Here is a 22,677-nt window from a genome sequence, read left to right as displayed (position 1 = left end):
CTCGCCATCTGGTGTTGGGCCGGAGTGTTACAAGTTGTTTTTCTTCGAAGAAGTCTTTCGAGTCACGGGACCGAGTGACTCCTCCTTTTGTCTCCATTGCGCATGGGCGTCGACTCCATCTTCGATTGTTTTTTTTCCGCCATCGGGTTCGGACGTGTTCCTGTCGCTCCGAGTTTCGGAACAGAAAAAATAGTTAATTTCGGAAGATTTTCGTCGGTATTGTTGCGTTCGGGATCGGCGTACTTAGATTCAACACCGCATCGAAGATCGAAGAGCTCCGGTGCCCTTCGGGGTAGTTTTTCGATCCTCCGTCGGGGCCTGGTCGGCCCGACCGCGTGCTGAGGAACGCCGATGGAACCGACCCCGTTCCGTTTCTGCCCCAAATGCCACAATAAATACCCCTACACAGACCAACACTTGGTCTGCAACCTGTGCCTGTCACCTGAGCACAGCGAAGACACCTGCGAGGCCTGTCGTGCGTTCCGGTCCCGAAAAACACTCCGAGACCGTCGAGCCAGAAGACTTCAAATGGCGTCCGCACCGACAGCCCGACGGGAGTTCGAGGAACAGGAAGAGGAAGGTACCTTCTCGATCCAAGACTCAGACTCCGAAGGATTCGACGATACACAAACCGTGAGTAAGACGTCGAAAACCACACAAAGAAACATTTACAAGGCCCAGGGGACGCCACTGCCCCCAGGCCATGGCTCAACCCATAAAATCGGTGACCGAACGTCGGCACCGAAAAAGGCCCAAACAGTGCCGAGATCGTCCGACTCCGGTCGAGACACCGGCACGCAGCCTTCTCGGGACCGAGAAAGTGCTGGAGACAAGCCTCGACACCGAGATGCTGGTGTGGACACGGCTCGACGCCGAGACAGCGGCACCGAAACAGATCGACGCCGAGAGGTTTCGGCCCCGAAAAGGAAAAAAGTCACCTCGGAGCCGAAAAAACACGCAGACAAAGTTTCGATGCCGAAACAAACTGCAAGCAACCCAGCTTCAGGCTCTTATACAGAAGAGCACTCGCTAACCTCCCAAATGCAGAAGCATAGGTTTGAGGAAGAGCTACAAGCAACTGATGCGGACCATACGCAAAAGCGTATCTTCATTCAGCAGGGGACAGGAAAAATAAGCACCCTTCCCCCCATTAGGAGAAAGAGAAGGTTGGAGTTCCAGACGGAACAAGCACCACAACCAAAAGTGGTGAAAAGAGTTACACCACCACCCTCTCCTCCGCCCGTGATTAACGTTTCACCAGCACAAACGCCATCACACTCCCCAGCTCACACCACCATGAGCCAGGGTGACCAAGACCAGGACGCATGGGACCTATACGACGCCCCAGTGTCAGATAACAGCCCAGAGGCATACCCTACAAAACCATCTCCACCAGAAGACAGCACCGCGTACTCTCAGGTGGTGGCTAGAGCAGCACAATTTCACAACGTAAGCCTCCACTCAGAACAGGTCGAGGATGATTTCTTGTTCAACACACTCTCCTCCACCCACAGCTCCTACCAAAGCCTGCCTATGCTCCCTGGTATGCTCCGGCACGCAAAAGACATATTTAAGGACCCGGTCAAAAGTAGGGCAATCACACCAAGGGTGGAAAAAAAGTATAAGCCGCCTCCTACGGACCCGGCTTTCATCACAACACAGCTGCCACCAGACTCTGTTGTTGTAGGAGCAGCTAGGAAAAGGGCCAACTCTCACACATCTGGAGATGCACCACCCCCAGATAAAGAAAGCCGCAAGTTTGATGCAGCTGGTAAGAGAGTCGCAGCACAAGCTGCAAACCAGTGGCGCATCGCGAACTCCCAGGCACTACTTGCGCGCTATGACAGAGCCCACTGGGACGAGATGCAACATCTCATTGAACATCTGCCCAAAGACTTCCAAAATAGGGCAAAACAAGTGGTTGAGGAGGGACAGGCCATCTCCAACAACCAGATCCGCTCCTCCATGGACGCTGCAGATACAGCTGCACGGACAATTAATACATCTGTAACTATCAGAAGGCATGCATGGCTCCGAACGTCTGGATTTAAACCAGAGATTCAACAAGCAGTTCTCAATATGCCTTTTAATGAAAAAGAACTGTTCGGTCCAGAAGTGGACACAGCGATTGAGAAACTCAAAAAAGATACGGACACTGCCAAAGCCATGGGCGCACTCTACTCCCCGCAGAGCAGAGGGAATTACAGCTCATTCCGTAAAACGCCCTTTCGAGGGGGGTTTCGGGGTCAAAGCACACAAGCCAGCACCTCACAAGCCACACCGTCCAGTTACCAAGGACAGTATAGAGGAGGTTTTCGGGGACAATATAGAGGAGGGCAATTCCCTAGAAATAGAGGAAGATTCCAAAGCCCCAAAACCCCTACTACTAAACAGTGACTCACATGTCACTCACCCCCTTCACACAACACCAGTGGGGGGACGAATAGGTCATTATTACAGAGCATGGGAGAAAATCACTACAGACACTTGGGTTCTAGCAATTATCCAACATGGTTACTGCATAGAATTTCTACAGTTCCCTCCAAACATACCACCAAAAGCACAAAATTTAACAACACACCATTCCAATCTCCTAGAGATAGAAGTGCAGGCACTATTGCAAAAGAATGCAATCGAATTAGTGCCAAACACACAAACACAGGAGTTTACTCACTGTACTTTCTGATACCAAAGAAGGACAAAACACTGAGACCAATCCTAGACCTCAGAGTAGTCAACACTTTCATCAAATCAGACCACTTCCACATGGTCACACTACAAGAAGTATTGCCATTGCTAAAGCTGCACGACTACATGGCAACTTTAGACCTCAAGGATGCTTATTTCCATATACCAATACACCCATCGCACAGGAAATACCTAAGGTTTGTATTCAAAGGAATACATTACCAATTCAAGGTACTGCCTTTCGGATTAACAACCGCACCAAGAGTCTTTACCAAATGTCTAGCGGTAGTCGCTGCACACATCAGAAGGCAGCAAATACATGTGTTCCCATATCTAGACGACTGGCTAATCAAGGCCCATTCGTTAATAGAGTGCTCAAATCACACAAATCATATCATACAAACCCTCTTCAAACTAGGGTTCACCGTCAATTTCACAAAATCCAAAATTCTGCCACGCAAGGTACAACAATACCTGGGAGCCATAATAGACACATCAAAAGGAGTAGCCACTCCAAGTCCACAAAGAATTCAAAATTTCAACACCATCATACAACGCATGTATCCAACACAAAAGATACAAGCAAAGATGGTATTACAACTCCTAGGCATGATGTCATCATGCATAGCCATTGTCCCAAACGCAAGACTGCACATGAGGCCCTTACAACAATGCCTAGCATCACAGTGGTCTCAAGCACAGGGTCACCTTCTAGATCTGGTGTTAATAGACCGCCAAACTTACCTCTCGCTTCTGTGGTGGAACAACATAAATTTAAACAAGGGGCGGCCTTTCCAAGACCCAGTGCCACAATACGTAATAACAACAGATGCTTCCATGACAGGGTGGGGAGCACACCTCGATCAACACAGCATACAAGGACAATGGAACGTACATCAAACAAAACTGCATATCAATCACCTAGAACTTCTTGCAGTTTTTCAAGCACTAAAAGCTTTCCAACCAATAATAGTTCACAAATACATTCTCGTCAAAACAGACAACATGACAACAATGTATTATCTAAACAAGCAGGGAGGGACGCACTCCACGCAGTTAAGCCTGTTAGCACAAAAAATTTGGCATTGGGCAATTCACAACCAAATTCGCCTAATTGCACAGTTTATACCAGGGATACAAAATCAACTCGCAGACAATCTCTCTCGAGATCACCAACAGGTCCACGAATGGGAAATTCACCCCCAAATACTGAACACTTATTTCAAACTCTGGGGAACACCTCAGATAGACTTGTTTGCGACAAGGGAGAACGCAAAATGCCAAAACTTCGCATCCAGATACCCACACAAACAATCCCAAGGCAATGCCCTATGGATGAACTGGTCAGGGATATTTGCTTACGCTTTTCCTCCTCTCCCTCTCCTTCCTTACCTGGTAAACAAACTCAGTCAAAGCAAACTCAAACTCATATTGATAGCACCAACTTGGGCAAGGCAACCCTGGTACACAACGCTGCTAGACCTATCAGTGGTACCCTGCATCAAATTGCCCAACAGGCCAGATCTGTTGACACAGCACAACCAAAAGATCAGACACCCAGATCCAGCATCGCTGAATCTAGCAATCTGGCTCCTGAAATCCTAGAATTCGGGCACTTACAACTTACCCAAGAATGTATGGAAGTCATAAAACAAGCAAGAAGGCCATCCACCAGGCACTGCTATGCAAGTAAATGGAAGAGGTTCGTTTGCTACTGCCATATTAATCAAATACAACCATTACACACAACTCCAGAACATATAGTGGGTTACTTGCTTCACTTACAAAAATCTAACCTAGCTTTCTCTTCCATTAAGATTCACCTTGCAGCAATATCTGCATACCTGCAGACTACCTATTCAACTTCCCTATATAAAATACCAGTCATTAAAGCATTCATGGAGGGCCTTAGGAGAATTATACCACCAAGAACACTACCTGTTCCTTCATGGAACCTAAATGTTGTCCTAACTAGACTTATGGGTCCACCTTTTGAACCCATGCACTCCTGCGACATACAGTTCCTAACCTGGAAGGTGGCATTTCTCATCGCCATTACTTCCCTGAGAAGAGTAAGCGAGATTCAGGCGTTTACTATACAGGAACCTTTTATACAACTACACAAAAATAAAGTCGTCCTAAGGACCAATCCTAAATTTTTGCCAAAGGTTATTTCACCGTTCCATCTAAATCAAACAGTGGAACTTCCGGTGTTCTTTCCACAGCCAGATACCGTGGCTGAAAGGGCACTACATACATTAGATGTCAAAAGAGCATTAATGTATTACATTGACAGAACAAAGAACATCAGAAAGACTAAACAACTCTTTATTGCATTTCAAAAACCTCATGCAGGAAACCCAATTTCAAAACAAGGTATAGCCAGATGGATAGTTAAATGCATCCAAATCTGCTACCTTAAAGCTAAACAACAGCTGCCCATTACACCAAGGGCACACTCAACCAGAAAGAAAGGTGCTACCATGGCCTTTCTAGGAAACATCCCAATGCAAGAAATATGTAAGGCAGCCACATGGTCTACGCCTCACACATTCACCAAGCACTACTGTGTAGACGTGTTATCCGCACAACAAGCCACAGTAGGTCAAGCTGTATTAAGGACATTATTTCAGACTACTTCCACTCCTACAGGCTGATCCACCGCTTTTGGGGAAATAACTGCTTACTAGTCTATTGCAGAACATGCGTATCTACAGCGACAGATGCCATCGAACTGAAAATGTCACTTACCCAGTGTACATCTGTTCGTGGCATCAGTCGCAGTAGATTCGCATGTGCCCACCCGCCTCCCCGGGAGCCTGTAGCAGTTTGGAAGTTACCTTCAATTATTTATATATGTATCATCTCAACCTTAAATAAGTGCATACTTAGTCACTCCATTGCATGGGCACTATTACTACAATTCAACTCCTACCTCACCCTCTGCGGGGAAAAACAATCGAAGATGGAGTCGACGCCCATGCGCAATGGAGACAAAAGGAGGAGTCACTCGGTCCCGTGACTCGAAAGACTTCTTCGAAGAAAAACAACTTGTAACACTCCGGCCCAACACCAGATGGCGAGCTATTGCAGAACATGCGAATCTACTGCGACTGATGCCACGAACAGATGTACACTGGGTAAGTGACATTTTCATTCTGTGGGACGCTTGAAGGGCCCACTGTCTGTGGATTAGCCCACACTTTTAATAAGGGTAGAGTCAGTCATCTTGAGTAACTAATTTTCATAGTGTGCCTTTCAAAGCCTCTGGTTCTGTGCTTCTGCAGCAGGGTTAAGATCTCTTATCTTTAATGAATATCGGTAATTCACACGAGGGATGAAACAAAGAAATGTATCTTATTCTTTATGATGGTCTTCTCTCTGACTTCATGAATTCCACTCACCTTTGTAGCCCATGATCAGGAATATTTAAAATAGGTTTTCTAGGTGTTTTAAAAACAGTCCTTTTTTGGGATGGTGGATAGAGCTGCATAATTTTGCAAAGCTTCACTATTTGCAAATCCATGTATTTGTTGTTTTTCCATTTTTGTGCAGCGTCAAGTTAAACTATGTAGTACATAAGATGGGATCTTGCGCTGTAGTGGTGAAAATGCCATGCAGACTCACATTTGCACTGCCTTACAGCTGCAGTCTCGCTTTAACAAGCTTCATCATTCCCATTCTCAACCTAGTGCTCCTCCCACCCCTAGGTGTCATAATTTCCATGATAGGGTGTAAGGAAATGCCTCCTTGGCATCGTTACCCCTTGACTTTTTGCCTTTGCTGATGCTAAGTTATGATGTGAAAGTGTGCTGGGACCCTGCTAATCAGGCCCCAGCACCAGTGTTCTTTCCCTAAACTGTCTCCACAATTGGCACAACCCTGGCACCCAGGTAAGTCCCTTGTAGCTGGTACCCCTTGTACCAAGGGCCCTGATGCCAGGGAAGGTTTCTAAGGGCTGCAGCATGTCTTATGCCACCCTAGGGACCCCTCACTCAGCACATGCACACTGCCGCTCAGCTTGTGTGTGCTGGTGGGGAGAAAATTACTAAGTCGACATGGCACTCCCCTCAGAGTGCCATGACAACCTCACACTGCCTGTGGCATAGGTACGTCACCCCTCTAGCAGGCCTTACAGCCCTAAGGCAGGGTGCACTATACCACAGGTGAGGGAATATGTGCATGAGCACTATGCCCCTACAGTATCTAAGCAAAACCTTAGATATTGTAAGTGCAGGGTAGCCATAAGAGTATATGGTCTGGGAGTTTGTCAAACATGAACTCCACAGTACCATAATGGCTACACTGAAAACTGGGAAGTTTGGTATCAAACTTCCCAGCACAATAAATGCACACTGATGCCAGTGTGCAATTTATTGTAAAAAATACACTCATAGGGCATCTTAGGGATGCCCCCTAAAAACATAACTGACTTGCAGTGTAGGCAGACCAGTTCCTGCCAGCCTGCCACACACCAGACATGTTGCTGGCCACATGGTGAGACTGCCTTTGTCACTCTGGTCAAGAACAAAGCCTATACTGGGTGGAGGTGCTTCTCCCCTCCCCCTGCAGGAACTGTAACACCTGGCGGTGAGCCTCAATGGTTCACCCCTTTTTGTTACAGCGCCCCAGGTCATCCCAGCTAGTGGAGATGCCTGCCCCTCCGGCCACTGCCCCCACTTTTGGCAGCAAGGCTGAAGGAGATAATGAGAAAAACAGAGGAGTCACCCCCTAGTCAGGACAGCCCCTAGTCAGGACAGCCCCTATGGTATCCAGAGCTGAGGTTACCCCTGCCTTGAGAAATCCTCCATCTTGAGTTTGGAGGATTCCCCCAATAGGATTAGGGATGTGCCCCCCTCCCCACAGGGAGGAGGCACAAAGAGGGTGTAGCCACCTTCAAGGACAGTAGCTATTGGCTACTGCCCTCCTAGACCTAAACACACCCCTAAATTCAGTATTTAGGGGCTCACCAGAACCTAGGAAACTAGATTCCTGCAACCTTAACCAGGACTGCTGACCTGAAGCCCTGCAGAGAAGACTGAGACAACAACTGCTTTGGCCCCAGCCCTACCGGCCTGTCTCCCAACTTCGAAGAAAACAGCGACGCATCCAACAGGGACCAGCGACCTCTGAAGCCTCAGAGGACTGCCCTGCACCCAAGGACCAAGAAACTACAGTGAACAGCGGCTCTGTTCAAAAACCTGCAACTTCTTTGCAACAAAGAAGCAACTTTAAAGACTTCACGTTTCCCGTGTCTGTCTTACCTTCAAACCTAACCTTTACTTAACTCCCCCAGGAACTGTTGATTTTTGCACTATGTCCACTTTGAAAATAGCTTATTGCCATTTTTACAAAGACTGTATATTATATTGCTTTTATTCAAAGTTCCTAAAGTATCTAAGTGAAGTACCTTACATTTAAAGTATTACTTGTAAAACATGAACCTGTAGTTCTCAAAATAAACTAAGAAAATATATTTTTCAATATAAAAACCTATTGTCCTGGACTAAGTCTTTGAGTGTGTGTTCCTCATTTATTGCCTGGGTGTGTACAACAAATGCTTAACACTACCCTCTGATAAGCCTACTGCTCGACCGCACTACCACAAAATAGAGCATAAGAATTATCTATTTTTCCACTATCTTACCTCTAAGGGGAACCCTTGGACTCTGTGCACACTATTTCTTACTTTGAAATATATACAGAGCCAACTTCCTACATAGGGCTACTGGCAGCAGGGATGGATCCTACTTATCGGGGAGCTACAGTAGTTTTGTCCTTCTGTCAAAGACTAGAGGCCCTATGAAAAAGATGGATAACCTACTGGATGTTTTGGCTGAAAAGTACTCTTGAAAAATCCGAAACGTAGCCACCGGACCATTCTATGTGTTTTTGTGGGTTTTTTGTCCCCCACCACCAGACTAAGCTGTTAACATCAGGCAAAGGTCTAATAAGGACATAATGTGGCTTCCAGAATTCTAGGTCACTGAAATTTTATCCTCTTTGCATGGTCTACTCCTTACAATGTTTTCATTTGCATAGACCGTGACTAAAGGGGTTATGTGTATTATCAAAAATGTGTATGTATGTTTTTTTCTTGGTTGACTTTGCTCTCAGTTTGAAAACGTGGCCATTTGTTTGCTCAGGTATCCCACACATGCAACAGTATTCTGCCTCTTGTTATTTCTTTCTTTTTTTAATAATTGTACATTATCATTTTTTTTTTCCTTTGTCAAGGAGCTGAAAAAGTATGGTGTGACAACTTTGGTCCGGGTATGTGACTCCACCTATGATAAAGCACCTGTTGAAAAGGAAGGCATTCAGGTTCTTGTAAGTTGATTTTTAAATTTCTAAATCTGATTGCCTGCTTTCCTGCTTTTTCAGAATGGGGCAAGTGAAACTGACGAAAGATGCATCACCAGAACTTCAACTGATGATGCAAAAAAAGGTCAGGTTAAAGATACAGGACTTTGGTGGTGAGGCTGTTTCCTCCAACTAGCAAGTGAAATTGAATGTTGGCAAAGAGTACCATTTGTGCAATGTTGGTCTTCAAGGAAGAGAAGATGCATCCAGTGGGTATGCCTTTACGGTTGGCTTGATTTATCTGATATAGACTTTTAGTTGCAGATTCCTTACCATAGAATTTTCCCCCAGGCGTCAGACTGGATCCGGAGACTTTTTCTTCGAGTAATACCCTTGCGCGTCAGTAGGTGGCATCGGTCGACTCCGCAGGTGTCGTGGTTGCCGTGATGACATCAGGAGTAGTACATAGACGCCGCCCTCGCACAGTGACGTCGGTTCTTTTTTTTTCTGCGCCACCGATGATCCAAAAGAGAGCTACCCTTTGCTATTTTTTGGGCCAAATTCGACCGTTTTGTCGACTTGGTGCGTCAAGGATGTCCCTGAAGACTGGGTTCAAGCCCTGCAAGGACTGTCACCACATGATGTCGGTGACGGACCCTCATCATGTCTGTGGTGCCTCGAGCGTGACCACGACCCGAAGTCGTGCTCAGAGTGCCGGGTCATGCATCCGAAGGCTTTGAGGGAGCGGTCACTAAAGCTGATGGCAGCCCGGCACTCGACTCCTCGTAAGTCCCGATCTCGCTCGAGAGGAAGGCCTAGAGATCGGTCGCAGAGCCACCACCACTCATCGTCATCGAAATCGTCTCCAACTTTACCCCGTTGCTTGGCAGACGCGACGCAGAAAGAGCATCAACGAAGTAAGCCTCTGTCCTCGGAGCCTATGCCTGGGTCTGCTCAGCGCTTCCCCGCGTATCCCAGAGCCTTTCCTGGCCACGTAAGGGGCGCCCTGTCGCGTCCTCAACCCAGCCACCGGGCCATGCATGCTGGACAGCCTGTGTGTGGCCGGGGGCGTGGAATCCCACGAGGTCGTGGGACAGGGAACCAGAGGTCTGTCCAGTCCGCCCCTGCAGCAGCCTCCAAACCTTCCTAGTCCGTCCCCTCACTCCCGCCCAGTAGGAGGCAGAATCCGCCATCATCTGCCCCACTGGGAACATTGACGGGTGGGTTTTGCAAATAATTCGGAAGGGCTACTCCCTCCCTCCCTTTCGAATCCGCATCACCACACATGCCACCATCCTTCCATCCCCTTACGGAGGATCATTTGGTGCTTCTCCGCCAGATCTCGAAGGGGACTGCGAAGGACCTGCATTGGTGGCTTTCGAATCCCAATTGGGTCAATGGCAGATCGCTCTCCCTTCCCCAACCAGATCTCTCAATATTGATAGATGTCACTTCTGGGTTGGGGCGGCCACATGGAGAGGCTGAGATCAGAGGCCTCTCGTCTCCGGCGGAGTCGGGACTCCACATAAACATGCTGGCGCTCCGAGCGATCAGACTTGCGTTGAAAGCATTCCTTCCCTCTCTCAAATGGAAAGTGTTGCAGGTGTTCACGGACAACACTACCGCCATGTGGTACTCGAACAAACAAGGCGGGGTAGGGTCCTGGACCCTATGTCAGGAGGCACTACACCTCTGGACATGGCTGGAACATCAGGGCATTAACCTGATGGTTCAACATCTGGCAGGCTCAACGCCAGAGCAGACGAATTCAGCCGCCGACGCACTGTCGATCACGAATGGAGTCTCCAGGTCTCTTTCTCATGTGGGGAGAGCCTTGGTTAGATCTGTTCGCCTCCGCAGAGAACGCGAAATGTCCGCTATTTTGCGCGTTGTAGTTTCCAAGAGTGACCGGGCCCAAGTTATCTTGGTGGCTCCGGACTGGGCTCGAAGAGTGTGGTATCCCGAGCTACTGAGTATGTCCATCGATCTTCTACTCAGACTGCCTCTTCGGGCGGATCTTCTGTCGCAGCAGCAGGGGACGGTCCTGCACCTGAACCTCTCCAACCTCGGCCTTCATGCGTGGAGATTGAGCGGCACCAGTTGACTGCATTTTCCCTACCACCTGAAGTCTGCAATGTTATCTTGGCAGCCAGGCGTCCCTCGACTAAAACATTTGTGGCATGGTGCACCAACAAATCTTTTGACCCCCTATCTGCCCCTCTTTCAGAGGTTCTTCTAATCATTCTTTCCTTAGCCCAGCAGGGCTCTGCATTGGGCACCCTTAAGGGGTATCTGTCTGCCATTTCCGCCTTTTTTAGGCTTCCTGATCAGCCCTCACTCTATAAATCTCCTCTTGTGAGTAGGTTCTTAAAGGGGCTCACCCACTTATTTCCTCCCACTCCCTTCATCATGCCTCATTTGGATCTTAATCTTGTGCTTACTTTCTTGATGTGTACTCCCTTTGAGCCTATGCATAATTGTCCCTTACGGCTTCTCACATTCAAAACTGTCTTTCTTATCGCCATCACCTCTGCTCGCAGGGTGAGTGAGCTTCAGGCCCTTTCTTCAAAGCCTCTGTACTTGTCCGTACACCCGACAAAGTGGTGTTAGGCACTAGAGCTTCCTTCCTTCCTAAGGTGGTTACACAGTTTCACGTAGGCCAGTCCATCACTTTGCCTACCTTCTACGCACCCCCACATACTTCCCATGAGGAGGAGACTCCACCGTCTGGACCCAAAAAGAGCTTTGGGGTTCGGTCTCAATCGTACTAAAGACTTCCGGGTGGGCGATCAACTGTTTGTTGGCTATGTGGGTGCGAAGAAAGGGAAGGCGGTGCAGAAACGTACCATCTCTCGATGGGTGCTTCTTTGCATCAAAATGTGCTACGCTGTGGTGGAAAAGCAACCTCCTGAAGGCTTGCGGGCTCATTCTTCCAGCCCACTGATGCATCCTCTGTGTTCGCACGTGCAGTTCCTGTCCTGGATATCTGTCAGGCAGTTACGTGGACATCCCTGCACACGTTTGCTAAACATTACTACCTGGACAGTCAGGTGCGTTGAGATGGCTACTTTGGTCGTGTGGTCCTGCAGGACTTTCTAGTATGATCTTAGTTGGCAGCCCACCACCGAGGATGGCATTGCTTGGGTATCTATTCTAAGATGAGGAATCTGCAACTAGAAGTCTCTATCAGATGTACAAATTACTTACCTTCGGTAACAAAATATCTGGTAGAGATATATTCTAGTTGCAGATTCCTTATCGCCCACCCATCCTCTCCGCTTGCGAACTGATTTCTAGGGACAGGGATCCCCCCTTTCAGGTCCTTAGCTTTGGCTTACCGATATCAGTGTACTTAGCGGCTCTGGCGTGGAAAGTCGTTAAAAGGAACTGACGTCACTGTGCGAGGGCGGCATCTATGTACTACTTCCGATGTTATCGCGGAGTCGGCCAACGCCACCTACTGATGCGCAAGGGTATTGCTCGAAGAAAAAATCTCCTGATTCAGTCTGACGCCTGGGGGAAAATTCTAAGGTAAGGAATCTGGAACTAGAATATGTCTCTACCAGATATTTTGTTACCAAAGGTAAGTAACTTGTACTACAGGGCTCTAAAAGCTTGAAGCAGTGTTCTCACTAAACATGTTTACGGTGAGTTGTGATGAAAGTAAGGTACAAAAAGCGGAGGGAATGCGGATTTGAGCAACTAATGTTTGTACAGGTATTCATGTCAACACTGTAAATATAACTAAAGTGCACTGTGGCTAGAACATCTTTGGCTTGCCATCGTCTCCGATATGCTAGAAAGGAAATGCTCTAATTGCAATTACCAGTATGTTCCTGAGGTTTAAAGAACTGATTAAATGTTTAATAAACAAAAAAATCCAAATGTTATAAGGAGTGTGCTTCTGACTGAACAGTAGGGAAGTGTTGTGTACCAGAGTGCCTCTTCTAGTGAGTTTAAGTGAAAAGAAATGTACTATTAGTTTGTAGCATTGTGGCTGTAAATACACATGCTCTGCATAATCCTGCCATCTAGTGTTTTGCTCAGATGTTGTAAGTGGTTTTTGTTCAAAGACTTCAAGTCATGAGGTAAGGTACCCTGAAAACACTCCCTTAGTTGGAAATACATATGGGCACAGACTCTTTTTTTAGATTGCATTTCCCTGACATTTGGTTCAGATGTGTTCTTGCTGGACCTCCGGATCAGATACTCGTGCCTGATTTGGTGCATATTCCTCATCTTTTGAAATCCCAGGTGCCAGGCTGCATCCAGAGACTCCAGTGGCTCTTCCTTGCCAGTAAGAGATGCTGCTTTCATATTTGTTCCAGAACCAAATGCCATTGTGACATCACCGTAGCCATAAATTAGACTTTTTCACCTCAGTACGAAGTAATAGTGTGAAGACCTCAGACGCTTTGAGGATGACAGTATGGAAGGAAATCACTTCAGGAAGAGGGGTGTGTGAGGGGGGAGGGGATCTCTTGGGTCAGACCCAAAGGGATAATCTATGGTATTCCAGTATTCCTTCTGTCTTTACTCCAGTAAACGTTGGGTCTCCCTCCTGGATCTTGGAATTCATTCCTGGGGCTTAGAATTAAGTTAATGCCCGATGATCCAAGTAGAGCGGAGTGTGATGCCGGGCAGCGATTGTCAGAGGCCTTTGAGGTGGTTTGTTGTAGTGATAGTTGTGGTGCTGTATATGGTTGAGCTAGTGAAATGCCAGGCGTCTGCACAGTCCCTGGTGCAATATGTATGTGGCTGAAGGGCACCGTACATGACTCCACCTGCATTATCCCATATGACATCCTAAAGGGTCTTATGACCCAGAGAGCTCCAGAGGGGACTGCCACCAGCAACTTTGTTTGACCTGCAACGCAGGTTGAAAAATCTCGGTAGGCTGACTTAGTGAATTGTGGTGAAGCCTCAGTGGCATTGGGGTACCAGTCAGAGCAAGGCTGGAGTCAGTTCCAACTGCAGCGGCATAGCCTTCAACGACTTGACTACCAACTCCAAGGAAGGTTGCCCCTGAAAGGAGGTGACTGTTTGTCGAGTTCTGTGCTCATAGTCTCTGATAGAGACTTTTATCTGCAGATTCTTTACCTTTGAATTTCCCTGGTGTCAGTCATGATCTAGAAACTTCTGCTTGAGCATTATTCCTGTATGGTGGTGTAGGAAGTTGGCTCTGTATGTACCATTTCAAAGTAAGAAATAGCATGCACAAAGTCCAAGGGTTCCCCTTAGAGGTAAGATAGTGGCAAAAAGAGATAATTGTAATGCTCTATTTTGTGGTAGTGTGGTCGAGCAGTAGGCTTATCAGAGGGTAGTGTTAAGCATTTGTTGTACACACAGGCAATAAATGAGGAACACACACTCAGAGACAATTCCAGGCCAATAGGTTTTTGTATAGAAAAATATATTTTCTTTATTTTAAGAGCCACAGGTTCAAGACTTACAAACAATACTTTAAATGAAAGGTATTTCACTTAGGAACTTTAGAAACTTTGAATTGGCAAAATAGCATATACAGTTTTCACACAAATGGCAATAAGCTATTTTAAAACTAGACAGAGCAATTTTCAACAGTTCCTGGGGGAGGTAAGTGTTTGTTAGTTTTGCAGGTAAGTAAACCACCTACAGGGTTCAAAGTTGGGTCCAAGGTAGCCCACCGTTAGGTGTTCAGAGCAACCCCAAAGTTACCACACCAGCAGCTCAGGGACGGTCAGGTGCAGAGGTCAAAGTGGTGCCCAAAACGCATAGGCTTCAATGGAGAAGGGGGTGCCCCAGTTCCAGTCTGCCAGCAGATAAGTACCCGTGTCTTCGGAGGGCAGACCAGAGGGGTTTTGTAGGGCACTGGTGGGGGGGGGGGGGGGGGGGAGGGGGGGAAGGGGGGGGGGGGGAAGAGACACAAGTCAGCACAAAAAGTACACCCTAAGCAGCTCGGGGGGCGGCCGGGTGCAGTGTGCAAACAGGCATCGGGTTTGCAATGGAGTTCAATGGGAGACCAAGGGGTCTGTTCCGCGATGCAGGGGGGTGTGGGGAGGGGCTCCTCGGGGTAGCCACCACCTGGGCAAGGGAGAGCACTGGAGGTCGCATCCTTCAGGTCCTGGGGGCTGCAGGTGAAGTGTCTTTACCAGCCGTCGGGTCTTTGAAGCAGGCAGTCGCGGTCAGGGGGAGCCTCGGGATTCCCTCTGCAGGCGTCGCTGTGGGGGCTCAGGGGGGTCAACTCTGGCTACTCATGGGCTCGCAGTCGCCGGGGAGTCCTCCCTGTAGTGTTTGTTCTCCACAACTCGAGCCGGGGGCATCGGGTGCAGAGTGCAAAGTCTCACGCTTCCGGCGGGAAACGTGTGTTTTCAAAGTTGCTTCTTTGTGGAGCAGAGCTGCTGTCCTCAGGAGTTCTTGGTCCTTCTAGATGCAGGGTAGTCCTCTGAGGCTTCAGAGGTCGCTGGACCCTGTGGAACGCGACGCTGGAGCAGTGTCTTTAGAAGTGGGGAGACAGGCCGGTAGAGCTGGGGCCAAAGCAGTTGGTGTCTCCGTCTTCTCTGCAGATTTTTCAGCTCAGCAGTCCTTCTTCGTCTTAGGTTGCAAGAATCTCTCTTGCTGTGTTCTGGGAGCCCCTAAATACTCGAGTTAGGGGTGTGTTTAGGTCTGGGGGGTTAGTAGCCACCTCTGGTGTGTGGCAGGATGCTAAAACTAGTCAGCCTACATGGGTAGTCTGTTAAGGTTTCAGGGGGCATCTCTAAGATGCTCTCTGGGGTGTATGTTACGATAAAATGTACACTGGCATCAGTGTGCATTTATTGTGCTGAGAAGTTTGATACCAAATTTCACAGTTTTCAGTGTAGCCATTCTGGTGCTGTGGAGTTAGTTTTTCACAGACTCCCAGACCATATACTCTTGTGGCTACCCTGCACTTACAATGTCTAAGGTTTTGCTTAGACACTGTAGGGGCATAGTGCTCATGCACTTATGCCCCCACCTATGGTGTAGTGCACCCTGCCTTAGGGCCGTAAGGCCTGCTAGAGGGGTGACTTATCTATACCTATAGGCAGTGTGAGGTTGGCATGGCACCCTGAGGGGAGTAGCATGTCGACTTAGTCATTTTCCCCCCACCAGCACACACAAGCTGGCAAGCAGTGTGTCTGTGCTGAGTGAGGGGTCCCCAGAGTGGCATAAGACATGCTGCAGCCCTTAGAGACCTTCCCTGGCATCAGTGCCCTTGGTACCAGGGGTACCAGTTACAAGGGACTTACCTGGATGCCAGGGTGTGCCAAATGTGGGAACAACGGTACAGGTTAGGGAAAGAACACTGGTGCTGGGGCCTGGTTAGCAGGCCTCAGCACACTTCTCAGTCAAGTCAGCATCAGTATCGGGCAAGAAGTGGGGGGGTATTGCAACAGGGAGCCATTTCCTTACAAATATGGTAGGGCTTACTGGGATGAAATGTAAGACCTCCTCCAGTATATCCCAGAGGCGCATTACAATAGGGAACAAATAGTTTCTGAGGGCCAAACTATTTCAAATAATGCCATTAGATGTGCCACTGATGCAGCTGATACTGCTGCATGTGGTATTAATACCAGCATCATTATTAGAAGACTTGCTTGGCTCAGATGTTCTGGATTTAAACCCGAAATCCAGCAGGCAGTTCTAAACATGCCTTTTGACAAATAACATCTGTTTGGTAAGAAGGTGGATATCCCTATAGGAAAAACTTAAAAAAAAAAAAAAAAAAAAAAATCAGAAACTGCAAAGGCTATGAGGGCCTTACTCACTACACAAGAAAGGGGTATTCTTCACATCAACAATTCAGGGGACGTTTCAAATCCTAATCTAATGACCCTTCCACCTCACACGCTAAACAAGGCACCAATTTCTGCCATAGTTTCCGTTAGAGGTTCATAAAGAGGTGGGAGCAATAAAGGCAGAGGCAAGGCATCCACCTCCGGAGGATCCGACTGAAATACACGCCAGTAACTACCTACAGCTTTCACAAACTTACACCTCTCCAGTAAGGGGAAGCTTAATGCAGTTTTTCTAACAATGGTCTGATATCACCACAGACTAGTGGGTTTATAAATTATCCAACATGGTTACTGCTTAGCACTCATGTCTGCCTCGCCCCCCTTTGCATTCAGACTCTCACAATACCATCTTGCTCTTGTAAAAGAAGAGGTTCAATGTCTTCTCAAAGGGGCTATAGAACCAGTTCCCCTCTCACAACAAGGTCTAAAAGTATATTCCTTATACCAAAGAAGGATGGGACACTAAGGCCAGTTCTAGATCTCAGACCACTCAATATATACATTCTCTCAGAGCACTTCCATATGGTCACCTCTCCAAGATGTCAGATTCCCCCATTACAACAAGGCAACTTCATGACTGCTCTATATTTAAAGGACGCATACTATCACATTCCCACTCACCCACCACACCACAAATATCTAAGATTTGTCATTGCGGGAAAACATTATCAATTCAAAGTCCTACCATTTGGGGTCACAACTGCTTCCAGGGTCTTCACAAAATGTCTTGCAGTGGTTGCCCCATTTCTCAGAAGGCAACACATAAATGTATTCCCTTACTTGGACTATTGGCTCATCAAAGTCAGTACCATCCAGCACCGTCAGTCATACTCCGGCCACAGTAGACCTTCTCCATACTCTAGGGTTCACTGTCTATTTTCTCAAATCCCACCTACAACCCTTACAGATACAGACGTATTTGCTAGCAGTCAATGTTCGGGCTGCTTTGGCATATCCAAACCCTGCTCCAATTCAAGCTTCTCAGTCTTTCCTTTCATATTACAACAAAAATAATCTTACACAGTAAGAACAGTGATGCGGTTATTAGGGATGATGGTGTCATGTATTGCCATCGGTCCCCATGCCAGACTACACATGTGCCCCTTACAGCAGTGTCTATCTCGCCAGTGGTCTGTCAGAAGGTCATCTTCAGGTGGAATTCCTCCAACCTTTCAAAAAGGTGGCCCTTTTAAGGCCCTATACCTCTAATCACTCGGACTACGGATGCATCACAGACAGGTTGGGGAGCACATCTCAACAACCTCACAATACAGGGGTTATGGGATCCAGTTAAACAAATTTCTCACATCAGCTATTTGGAGTTACAGGCAGTCTTTATAGCACTCAAAGCTTTTCTACCTCAACTCTCCCACAAAGCGGTTCTAGTCTGCACAGACAACATGACAGACAGGTATTATCTGCAGAAAAGGGGAGGGGGCGGGGGCACAGTTTTCTCAGTTTTCTCAGCTGTCTCTGCTTGCTCAGACAACTTGGAAATGGACAATTCACCACCGCATTCACATAGTGGCAGAATATCTCCCAGGGCTGGACAACCAATTTGCAGACCTCAGCAGGATGCAGCAACAGGTTCATGAATCGGAGCTTCATCCCCATGTACTTCAGTATTTTCAAAGATGGGGGACACCAGAAATAGATCTCTTTGCCACTGCAGAACATTCAAAATGCCAAAACTTTGTTTCCAGTTCACAAAATAAGCCAAACATCACTCACCATGATCCTTGTAGCTCCCACATGGGCACGCCAACCTTGGTTCACAACCCTGCTGGATTGGTCAGTGGTTCCCCACGAGAAACACCCCAACAAGCCGGATCTTCTCACTCAGTCAGTCAAATCAGACATCCAGATCCCAAGACACTCAATCTTGCGATATGGCTCCTGAGGTCATAGAATGTGGCTATTTAAATCTGCCCCCTCAATGTAGGAAAATTCTTAAGGAAGCACATAGACCTACAACTACACAGTGTTATGCTGTAAAATGGAAGCATTCTGTTTGTTGTCAACCTAAACACATTAAGCCATTAAAATCCTCAGTTCAGGACATTGTTACTTGATATATTTGCAAAAAGCAAACCGCATATTCATCCATTAGTCTCCATTTGGCAGCTATAGCTGCTTACCTTAAAAACAAACCTCTTTATTCAGGAGTCCTATCATTAAATCCTTCATGGAAGGGCTCAAAAGTCATCCCTCCCAGGACTCCCCCAGTCCGAACATGCAACCTAAATGTGGTTGTCACTAGGCTCATGGAACAACCTTTGAGCCTATGCATTATTGTTCTTTGCAGTTCCTTTCCTGGAATGTATCCTTCTTGGTAGCTATCACTTTAAAGCGCACAAGTGAAATGCAGGCTCTAAGTTTAGAAGAGCCATTTTTTTCCAATTACATAAAGATAAAATAGTTCTTAGGACAAATCTTAAATTCCTTCTCAAGTGGTTTCACCATTTCATAATAGTCAATTGAGTTACCTCACCCCCCCCCCCCAACCCCCCCAACCAGACTCCAGTGCAGAGAGAGCTGTTCACACACTTTATGTTAAGCGAGCTCTTATGTATTATATCACCAAAACTAAACCGTTTGGGAACTACAAACAGCTTTTTGTTATTGGTCTCCATGTCTCACAAAGGCAATCTCATTTCAAAAAGCGGTATGCCAGATAGATAGTCAAGTGTATTTAAACCTGTTATCTCAAAGCTAAAGGACAGTTGCGTGTTAATCCTAGGGCTCATTCCACTAGAATGAAGGGTGCCTCTAGGGCTTTTTTAGGTAACATTCCACTAGCTGACATTTGTAACGCTGCTACTTTGTCTATACTATATACATTTACTAAACACTACCTTGTAGATGTTTTAGCATGCCAACAAGCTAATGTTGGTCAAGCTGTGCTTAGGACACTGTTTCAAACCACTCCATATAGGCTAGCCACGGCTTTACAGTCTATGCAAAGCATGTGTATCTACAGCCACACATGCCATTGAGTGGAAATATGTTACTTCCCCAGAAGACATCTGGGCATTTCACGTTGTGCTGTAGATTCACATGCGTCCTCCCTGAAAGCCTGTAGTTGTTGTAGTGGCATTCATATATAACTTTAGTGCATATGTAAATACATTGCATGGACATCTTTATATATTCCTTACCTCAACTGCCTGCGCGAGAATAATCTAACAAATGGCTGGATGCCCATTTGCACTATCACCAAGAGGAGTAGTCACTCGAGCTTGTGACTTTAGAAGGTTCTTCGAACAAAAACAACTTTCAATACTCTGTACCCAACAGTAGATGGGGAACTTATGTAAAGCATGTGAGTCTACAGCGCCACATGCCACAAGCAGATGTCTACTGGGTAAGTAACATTTTCCTTTTGGCAAACCTATAGTACTTGTACACAAGAGAAAGCAGCTATTTAAGCATGATTAAGGAACCCTCTGTTAGCAGTGATATTTCAGTTAGTCATGCCTTCACTAAGCATTATTGTGTAGGTGAAAATGCCAGAGCAGACACTTTAATCAGCAAGCAGTGTTATAATAACCGACTTGGCCGAAGCTGGTTATTTCTCGTTTTCTGTTGATTATGGACTGCCATGTTTTGAGGCAAGAACTTGCTGCTCTAACCTGTTTGACTATCAGTGAGGATCCTACATTTCCAAAGGAAATGCTACAAGCTTGTAGTCCTAGTTCATTGAACAAATTCTCCCCCCCACCCCCCCTTATCTATTTTAACAGACTACTCCAGGTTTCTTATTGTCTTCCATAAGAACTTAAACTGTGAGGCAAATTGCCAGTACAGTGCATGCTGGAAGATTAAACCTGCTTGCTCCTTAAGGAAATAGTGTTTCTTTTTTTTTTTTTTTTTCCTTGTGAAATTTTTCCATTTTTTTTTTTTGTTTCTCTGTAACGTTTAACAATTCTGTTTAGTTTAAAATTAAAATGGGTGATTTTTAGGAAGGGGAACAAAAATCGGAAACTTTTTTTTTTTTGGGTCGAGTATGCATAGCGCTCTGGCCCCTGTTATGTCTCTGTGGGCTCTTAACCACACCCACCGCATGCCCATCAGTTTGGTTGGTTCGTGTGCTTTTCTTTATTAATTTGCTCGATTTTCATTAGTGAAAGCCATGCATAGGTCATGCCTTTTCTGGTGTTTATCCCTCCTCCACAGCACTAGTAAACTACTGAAAACATAAGAGGCTCCATGTTTTCTGCATGGTTTCTGAACGCAACTTTTTATTTCGTACGCAGCGTGATCTCGCTGGGCAATAAAGTGCTTTTCATGTCCACCAGTTTAATTCTATTTTTTATCCTAGTGCTTGTGAATTCAAGGTTTTACACAGCTCAATCGCGTTTGTTTTTTAAAATGTATTTTAATTTTTTTTGGGTAATTTTCCCTGTCCCCATCTCCACCCTCACCCGCTCCTGCCCTTGTTCATTTCAATCACCCCATACTCGCTCCTGTACAACCTTTCCCCCTTCGTTTCTTTGCTGCTTTTTCACTCACAGCCTAAAACTAATTTAGCACAGGCGGTCAGTGGAACTGTCTCCAGTGGCGTTGCCCGAAGGCAGCCTGATTGCTGTGTTAAGACAGGATTTTTACTTGTTAGTTGGCTTCCCAAGCATACCAAAGTCAGCCACAATCCTTGAAAGTTTGTGCCTTCAGAGGCAATGCAGTGTTTGGAGGCTGGAACACACCCTGGAGGGGTCAGCGTGAACGCCAGCCCCTTCAGTTTAGGGGGAGAGCATGATTTTGCGATCGTCGCATGAAATTCATGCCAACTACTTTTACTGGGGGAAAGGAGACAAGGCCCAGAAGAATTTTTACACATTGTAAGTTCATAGCAATATAGGGTCCGCCATTTTACACGGCATGCTAGCTTTAATTGGGCGCTTCTAAAATTCTCTCTTCCTCATCTGCAAAAGCCGAAGAACTGCTAGAATTGATTGCCTCCAATTTAGCGACATAACCAGTGTGCCATTCCACAAAATAATAAGTAGACTGTTCCCCGCTGGTGAAATAGCAGTTTTAGCACCTGCAAATCTGCTTCCTATATAATGTAAGCCCTTACCCAGTGCTGATAAAAGGATCAGAGAATGGGCTTTGACAGCATGTTGCGATTTGTAATGTAAGCTGGGGTAGAGCCTTAACGAGTTACCTGCACATGACGTTCAGCCATCATTCCTTTCCGTTGTACCCCATAAATATCTCTAAATGAAATGCCAACCTATATATCTGCACTATTTGCAGATAATTAGGGAATTAATTGTGTATGAGCGATTAACGCAAGCCAGTGGCTCACTTTTGATATAAATGCCAGACAAAGAAAGTGCAGTAACCCAACACCTCCCCACAGTCGATCGCTTCCCAGGAGATGTTGGGCTGTGCAGCTGCTAGAACCCATGTGCAGGATTCACAGACAAAGGGACAAACGCACGTAAGAAATGTCAGTTTTAGAGGGTATGGTTGGGAACACTCTTCACTTCCTTGCCACGTTTACCACATGACTTAATGCCACAGAAAAGCCATTTCCAGTCATAGGCTTTCCATTTATAAACATTGTTATAGGATTGGCTAGACAATTTGTTCACTGAACAAACATTAAATCTTCCAGAATGCATAATTTGTGAAATAAAGGCCAGGAAGAGGAGAGGCCTGTTTCCATGGCTTTATGCAATTGTTTTTGCTGCAAAACCACTCCTGTGGATGAAAGCCTTTTCTGAGAATTGTATCATTCTGCTATTAATGGGTCAAGCACATAGACACCCAAACACTGTCTTGCACAAGAATTAGTGCCCAAGTGATATTGGACAATAGTAGGGGTCCAATAGGTATTTTGTTTCTTTGAAAAATCAGTTGTATTTTGCCCTCTGTAATA

General features: G+C 46.5%; 1 protein-coding gene across 2 annotated transcripts in view; it reads left to right on the top strand.

The window, feature by feature from the left end:
- Positions 1-22,677, top strand: part of PTP4A2 (protein tyrosine phosphatase 4A2) — a 223,865-nt gene that overhangs the window by 108,518 nt on the left and 92,670 nt on the right. For both annotated transcript variants that reach the window (XM_069223317.1, XM_069223319.1), the window contains one exon: positions 8,926-9,018. In XM_069223317.1, the coding sequence (XP_069079418.1) occupies positions 8,926-9,018 (93 nt within the window). The remainder of the gene's footprint in view (positions 1-8,925; positions 9,019-22,677) is intronic.

Source organism: Pleurodeles waltl, chromosome 3_1, assembly GCF_031143425.1.
Source record: "Pleurodeles waltl isolate 20211129_DDA chromosome 3_1, aPleWal1.hap1.20221129, whole genome shotgun sequence".
NCBI classification, from domain to species: Eukaryota; Metazoa; Chordata; class Amphibia; order Caudata; family Salamandridae; genus Pleurodeles; species Pleurodeles waltl.
This window is presented reverse-complemented; position numbering and strand designations above follow the sequence as displayed.